General features: G+C 45.3%; 1 protein-coding gene across 1 annotated transcript; it reads right to left on the minus strand.

The window, feature by feature from the left end:
- Positions 1 to 2,052: 2,052 nt before the first annotated feature.
- Positions 2,053 to 7,427, minus strand: ISCU (iron-sulfur cluster assembly enzyme). The gene is made up of 5 exons (XM_075568806.1): positions 7,272 to 7,427; positions 6,222 to 6,335; positions 4,626 to 4,736; positions 3,575 to 3,653; positions 2,053 to 2,742 (listed from the first exon to the last, which is right to left on the minus strand). The coding sequence occupies exons 1-5, from the start codon at positions 7,359 to 7,361 to the stop codon at positions 2,660 to 2,662; spliced, it is 477 nt and encodes a 158-aa protein (XP_075424921.1). The 5' UTR covers positions 7,362 to 7,427; the 3' UTR covers positions 2,053 to 2,659.
- Positions 7,428 to 8,207: the final 780 nt, after the last annotated feature.

An 8,207-nucleotide genomic window follows, 5' to 3' on the forward strand; every position in this document is an offset into this window, starting at 1 on the left:
CACCATATGTGAGCCATGTCCCCCCTATGTCCACAGCCTCTCCAGCATAGATCGGATACCAGAGGGTAGATTTGCCGCAGTCTCACTGGTGTTAAGTACCAGTGAAACATTATCTTGTAGATGTTTTCTTTAATGCTGGTGCACACTGAGGTTCCTGATGCCGCTTCCCATATCTCCTCCCAGTCTTCGCTATCAATGTCTACATTTAACTCCGCTGCCCACTTGTGCATATAATCGTGTGTGTCAGGGCTTGCGTGTCTATCTAGTATCCCGTAGATTTGAGAGATTAGGCCTTTTTGGTGCTCGTTTTCCTGACACAATCTTTCAAATTGTGTTAAGGGAGGGAATTCTAGTGTGGGGGACAGCTTTTGTAGGAAATGTCTGATCTGAAGGAATTTAAATGTATCTAGGGTTGGGGCTTTAAATTTATTCCGCAGTTCTTGGAAAGTCAAAGGTTTCTTGTCACATACCAGATCATAGACTTTCTCAATTCCTAACCTCGCATACTGTTCAAACTGCTTGGTCTCACACCCTGGGAGGAATTCTGGGTTATTATATAGTGGGGTGAGTTGTGAGGCTGCGTTCGAGAGTTTAAATTTGTTCTTAGCTTTTTGCCAAATCTCCATTGTGTGGCCCATTGTCCTTAGTTCAAATTTGTTTAGCCCCTTTTCAGGTCTGCCCGTGGCCCATAGACTTGCTTGCAGAGAAGGCGCCCTGGCATACTGGGACTCAATCTTTAGCCAGCATAGCTGGTCTGGGTCCGAGTTCCACTCGACCACTGCTTTTAATTGGGCTGCCTGGTAGTATCGAGCGATATCCGGCACCCCCATGCCCCCCCCACTCTTTGGTGCTGTTAGTATTGATTTTGCGATTCTGGGTTTTTAATGTGCCAAATAAATTTGAATATTCTGCTCTGGAGATCTTTCAATTCTGATCCAGGGACCCTGATCGGAAGTGTCTGAAAATAGTATAATAACCTTGGGAGTACATTCATCTTAACTGAGATCATCCTTCCGATCCAGGAAATTTGGTATTCCTCCCATTTATCCAAATCTTTTCTGATTTTGTCAAATAAGGGGGGGTAATTGCATTGATATAGGGAGCGGTAGTCCTTTGATACATTAACTCCCAAATATTTAATGTATGAAGGGCACCATCTGTAATTGAAATTTGATTTTAATAATTGGACCTCTGAGTCTTCGAGATTTAGATTCAGGGCTTCAGACTTGTCGCTATTAATTTTATAGCCCGATATCTCTCCGAAGTTGGATAACTCTTTTTGCAGGTTGGGTAGGGAGGTATGAGGGTGGGACAGCGTGAGAATGACATCGTCCGCAAACAACGAGATTTTGTAACTGGTGTCCCCTATAGCTATGCCTTGAATGCTTGCGTTGTCCCTTATTCTCGCCGCCAAAGGCTCTATTGTCAAGGCGAAGAGAAGAGGGGAAAGGGGGCAACCCTGTCTCGTGCCATTCCTTATCTCGAAGGCCTCTGCCGGAGCGCCCGGGAGTTTGACCGTCGCCGTGGGGCTGCGGTAGAGTGCCCTGACACCCTCCAGGTATGTGTCATTAGAGCCAGTCAATTCTGTCGAACGCCTTCTCTGCATCAAGACTTAACAACACTGCTTTGGAACCTGAGATTCGGACATGTTCTATCATGTTTATAATTTTTCGTGTGTTGTCAGAGGCCTGACGGTTCTTAACAAATCCAACCTGGTCAATGTTGATCAGTCTGGGTAAGATTGGGTTCAACCGATTGGCGAGGATCTTACTATACAGTTTCAGATCATTGTTTAGTAGCGATATAGGTCGGTAGCTTCCACAATGTTGTGGGTCTCTACCGTCCTTATGGATTATAGCTAAACTAGCATTGGTCATGGAGGGCGGGATTGGAGTTTTTTTTTTTTAAAGGATAAACGCCACAAGCAGCTCTTACTGTGAACTTCCCACCCTGTAATCCTGTGAGACTTCTAGTTCTTACACAAAAAAATACAAATCTGGAGCAAAATGACATCACATATTTAATAGAAACACCAACAAGAAAACAAACTGCTTCTTTTTAGCTTTTATTACATTATAGTAAATATATACAAAAAAACGCAGCTGATTACATTTCCACTCAAACTTTACCCTGCATACAAAGCTATAAAAGCTTTCAAGACACTTTATCCTTTGCAAAAATAAAAAAAAATCCCCATCGGATCTTTTTGGAATAGAGAAACGGCTCTATAAAAAAAAAAAGGGAGCTTAGTGAGGGGGTAATTCTATATATACACCAAAGTGGCCACGCGGTCCGTTCTTGGCTGAATGTCCCCGTTGAAGTCAATGGGGATTTCCCACCGAGAAACAGTCCGAACGGGAGGGTTTGGCGTTCATAGGATAAAGCCCGAAGATGTACTCGCTTTCTAGGTCTTCGGAGCAAGACCACATCCCAGAAACAAGAAAATAAAATAAACCCAACACTGTCTATAAAGTGAAATAAAGCACACGTTTTACACGTCATTGCAAAGACAAACAGTTTCTGACGAGCGGTTATATTATTATTGTGCGTATCGTGTGTCTGCTGCTCTAACAGTACAGACAAGCCCTACAGAACGTCACCGACACGCCGTCACTAGCTGACAGAATGTCACATTGGGTGCATTATATGGGGCAGCTGGTTAGACGCTGGCCACAGATTCCACCTTATCTTGCTTCAGTCTGTAATCTGCCAGGGCAGCTCTGATAGCATCTTCAGCCAACACTGCAAAAGAAGGAGAGGTGGGTTAGAGCAGCAACCCCCTTTTTTGTACCCAAGTCGATCTGAGCTTCGGGGATCTACCCGCTTCTCAAAATACTTACCCGTGAGGTTACTGGGTTTCAAATCTTCCTCCAGGGGGAAACAAAATGGCTGACAAATCTCAGGCCAGTAAGAAGCCTCAATATCAACAGTTGTGGCTTCCTATTGGATGGCCATTTATATCCCCTTAAAAAAAATAAATAGTAATGCTGGTAGGTATCTCGGAAACATGGGTGTCCCCAGAGCTAAAGATATCATGTTCAGCTCCGGAGGACCACAACCGTTCCCAGCCTGTTAGTTACTTTAAACAAGTATGTTCTCTTCGTAGGGCATTTTCCGACGCCAGTGCTTATATTCAAGGTGCAGTCCCACCTAGTACAAAATTGAACCAATACTCGCTATTGATTGCTTAAAAAAAATAAAAAATAATTTCATTTGAAAGTGGAAATTCACTGGGGGAGGGAGGGGGGTATTTAATTGTGTTTTCTTTACCATAATGTAATTAGACTCAGGGAAGTACACTATTTAGGAAAGGGTTCTAGGTAAAAAGGAGAGATAAGGGTACAAAAACCCCATGCTAAATTGCCAGTAATCGGATTTACAGACATTTCCAGTATAATCTTTTACATAATTATAGCACAATCAAATTGCCTGATTTTAAAGGCATAAAATAAACCTTTTAAGCTTATTCCAGAGTCATTATTTGCTGCGAGTTGAACAGAGCTGAAATCTTTGAATGGTCCAACAGCTTCCGATACATTTACATGACAAGTGTGAATAGATAGGTGTGTCTTACTTGAGCAGTGCAGCTTAACTGGAGGAAGGGCGAGTTCTTTAGCGATATCTGTGTTCCTGATGGTCAAGGCCTCATCAACCTGCACATACAGTAATAGAAATAGTTAGTTACACTCGAGACCAGGGAGCGGCCAACACCAGCCTTCAAGAGCCACCAACAGGTCAGGTTTTAGGGATATCCCAGCTTCAGCACTGGTGGTCGAGTCAAAAATTACTGAGCCACCTCTGCTGAAGCCGGGATATCCCCAATACCTGGCCTGTTGGTGGCCCTTGAGGACTGGAGTTGGCCACACCTGTATTAGTGTGCAAAATGAGATCTACAGTTCCCTTGCAGATCCCATATATCTGCAACAAACCAGATGGTGCATTAAGCCCTTTGTTGCCAAAGGCATTAAAAAAACAAAATTGATTCTAAGTCTACTACACACAGGAAACAACAAGTGGCGCAATGATTACTGGCAGCCATCTTGGAAAAGGGCAAATACCATAATAATAATCTTTAAAAAAAACAAAAACCTGCACTCTGAATATTCCTGGTTGAGCTGCTTATCAGTGAAGGTACCACGTCGCAGCCCCTTCCAGGGGGGAGAAAAAGGTAACGTGGGCCAATAGCAAGCCACGACATTATCTGGCCTCCTATTGGCCAGCGTAATGCGAGAGATTGAAATACCAGGACGTATCTCGGGAAGCATTTGATCCCCAGAGTTGAAATGACTACGGTTAAATCTCCGCTTCCCATCCTGGTAATAAATGGCTGGGGGGTATGGGGACTGTTACTTTAAGACGCGGGATGGATCGAAGCTATAAAAATGTTGTAGCGATGACAAAGTTTTATAATGTCACAATGTTTTTTTGCTTTTAAAACATGGAAGTGAAGAAGCAAAAGGGACGTTTTCTCAGTGTCGCCCAATGGTATGAAGCAGTAATGTCTGTTACAGCCCAAATCCCTTCACTGCCAGCGGGACCAGCCCTTCATTGCAAGCAAGGGGATAAATAGCAAATACACCACAAGTGGGGGGGTGCGGGGTATAGACAATACAAATGGAAGTTACCGTTTTTCCTTTAACCCACTCAGTAGCCAGTGAGCTGGAGGCGATCGCAGAGCCACAGCCAAACGTTTTGAACCTGGCCTCAACGATCTTCCCATCCTCGTCCACTTCAATCTGCCACAAGCAGAAATAACACACTTATTAGCCCTTTCTTACTGGGGACTACGGTAATGCTTCCCAAATCCAGTCCTCAAGAACAACCACAAGCCAGGTTGGAACGGTATCCTAGCTTCAGCACACGTGGGTCAATCTGTGACTCAGTCATTTTGACTCAACCTTTTGTGCGGAAGACGAGATATCCTTAAAACCAGACCTGTTTGAGGTTCTTGCTGGAGTTTGGAACCATTGGTCTACAGCATGGGGGCCACAAACTGGTCAGGTTTTCAGGCTCTGTTTCAGCACAGGTGGCTCAGTCATTGACCGAGTCACCTGTGCTGAAGCAGGGCTATCCTTAAAACCTGACTTGTTGGTGGCCCTCGAGAACTGGAGTTGGCCACTCCTGGTGTACATCATATTGGGAGCTCAGTGCGACTTCCCCTAGATCCAAACTTTGAAAGGGCTCAGTTACACGTGGGCAAAGCACTGGGAAAAGGTGCAGAAATGATGAGAACATTGGAACCACCAAGAACGCCAATACACTACTTCAGACAATTAATATACATATATCCTACTTGCATTACTGGAAGGTTTTTAATGGGCAAAAATAGTTAAGAAGACTGTCACGCCATAGCATATGTTCCTCGTGCTGCAGAGTGCACTTAGGGGCTTATTCTAAGTATCTGCTGAAGCGGCCGATTGGGCAATTTTCAGCCAAAAACACGGATTGCTTCAGCGGATATAGAATAAGCGCATCCTCACAGTATAACCTGGGATATCGCATAGATCAGGGGTGGCCAACTCCAGTCGTCAAAAGCCAGCAACTGGCCAGGTATTAGGGATACCCCGGCTTCAGCACAGGTGGTGCAGTCATTCTGACAACCACCTGTGCTGAAGCAGGGATATCCTGACCTGCTGTTGGCCCTTGAGGACTGGAGTTGGCCAACCCTGCTCTAGACCAGAGGTTCCCAACTCCCGTCCTAAAGAACCCCCAACGGGCCAGGTTTTAAAGGATATCCCTACTTGATTGAGCCACCTATGCTGAAGCCATCACAGGTTCTCTCCACCTTCCCCCCCCCCCCCCCCCCCATATCTTACCGGAACTGAAGGGGGATCCACTGGAGCAGAGGCTTGATCCCACAACCTTCAGTCCCCAAACTATTTCTAGTTTTGTTGTGTCACTTTTGACACAAATAAATATGGCCAAGGGCTCACATCAGAAAGTGGCCCCTAGGCAAGAATATAAAACATTTAACCCCTCCGGTGCCAGAGGAATCAACTTGGTTAAAATAAAAAAATTAAATGAAGTTGAATGCTTTCAATTGACTGCAATCACAACTATACGTTGCAGTGGGACTGCACCTTTAAAACAAATTGTATATTTAGCACAGTGTATATTTATTCCCCAGTGTCTGGGGAAGCATGTGACCTACATGGATAATATTACCTGGGGTATCACAACACGTTATGCAAGCGGCATCCCACACACACACACACACTCACCTGTAGTTTCATAACATCGCCACACGCTGGTGCGCCCACCAAACCAGTCCCCACGTTCTTTGCGTTCTTGTCTAGGGATCCCACGTTCCGTGGGTTCTCGTAGTGATCGACCACCTGTGAACGTAAAAATTGCAATAGAAAAGAATAAACGCTTTAGTCTGTGACAGTCACAAGAGACTGGTTAGTGCTGTCCTGGGAAATACAAACGGCCTGTTTACAAGCAGCGTCAGTGCTTCACATGCATTTTGCGCATGCAAATAAATGACAATAGCTCCCTTTTTGTCACCCGTCTCCTGAGAAAATGAGAAAAACCTGACCTACTTTTGCTTTATAAAAAAGTGTGATGCCACATAACCCTCTGCAAAACCTTTTTGCAAATAATTAAAGAATCTTATAGGCTTCCTTAAAACAAATCTAGCCATGCTCAAAGCAAATATCTGGCCTGCTTTTTTCTATCGTCCCCCTCAGATGCAAAGGGGTAAAAAAAAACAAAAAAACACTAAATGGATGTGGCGCTGACAGACGTCCCTAACCCAGGTACAACAGTATCACTGATGTTAGAAATAAAAGCAGGCCAGTCACACAAGGGTCTTATTGAAATTACATTGTAATTGCAGCGCGTCACTCATTCCCAGGACACCTCCATATTACATGCGACATCACTACATTACATCACTGGGACAGCCCCTCCGCTGTCACCCATCACAGCCCTTTCCCATGGGCCACACGCAGTGTAACATAGGGACATACGCAGTAGGATATACACTGGCACCTGTCACGTGACACCTCCTCCCGTGCACTGTGCTCATACACAGGGACAACGGGCTGCTGCCCCATAACCCCCTCAGCTGTCCCCCGTCACTATATCACCCGTTCCCACCGCAACTATATCACCCGTCCCATGTTTCCGACAGGCGGCCCCCAGTCACCACCTCAGCTGTCACCCACCCCGCAACTATATCACCCATCATCACGCCCCCCCCCAGGCGGCCCCTGTAACTATGTCACCCGTCCCAGACGGTCCCCCTTACTGTCACCCGTCACCCCCACCTTTTTATGATAACCAGCACAGGGGACCCGCAACTCGGGAACTGCGCACCGACTCCAACGCGCGCAGCACACGCGAGCCACTCCCGCCATCTTGTTCTCCGTTCGTATGCTCTGAGGGGGGCGTGACGCGGCGTAATGACGTAACAGGACGTGCACGTGGTCCTCAGGGGCTATCAATAGCAGCAACAGCAGCTGCCAAACTCACTGTGCAGCTATCATGTAATGTGTATTGTTACTGTAACAATAGAACTAAATCGTATAATGCTATAACTATAGGATTAGAAAGAAGATTAGTATATATTTAGACGTACATTTGCATACCCTTATTTATATTGTAATTTTTAATATATATTAAAACATATTTTTAACAGCAATTTTTGGGCCCTAGCTCGAATATTCAGATTTCGAATCGAACAGTGAGTTCTCTAACTTCTTACGGCTTGGAAATCGAATCCAAGAAGCTCACATTTTGCACTTGCACACGTGCCATCCTTAACCTTTTAGCTGCTAGAATGGAGTGATCACACGCTCGCCCCTCCCACTGACCGATGTAAACATAAAGTAGAGCGGGCTCCACTTCCATTTGAGGCTGCGCTTATAGTGCCTGCGACGCCGACGTCAGGCTGCGGTCGCTGGAAAAATTAAATAGAGATGACTTCCAGTGATCGCGACCAAGCCGTCACACTTACAATAAGCGCACGCGACGGCGGCAATGCATTGATTGGTTTTGACGCGCTGTCGCCGGCACTATAAGCGCAGCTTTAAATCGGGCCGACCGCTCCATCACCTAGAAAACATAAATTTTTGCCATGATGCAATGATATAGGAGCCACTCTATAGGTTAATATATCTGGCAGCTGGCAAAATCCAATCATTTGAGTGAGATTTTTTGGAATTCTAGGCCAAATGTCTGACAATCCTAATTACTAATTATTA

Source organism: Ascaphus truei, chromosome 13, assembly GCF_040206685.1.
Source record: "Ascaphus truei isolate aAscTru1 chromosome 13, aAscTru1.hap1, whole genome shotgun sequence".
Lineage (NCBI taxonomy): Eukaryota > Metazoa > Chordata > Amphibia > Anura > Ascaphidae > Ascaphus > Ascaphus truei.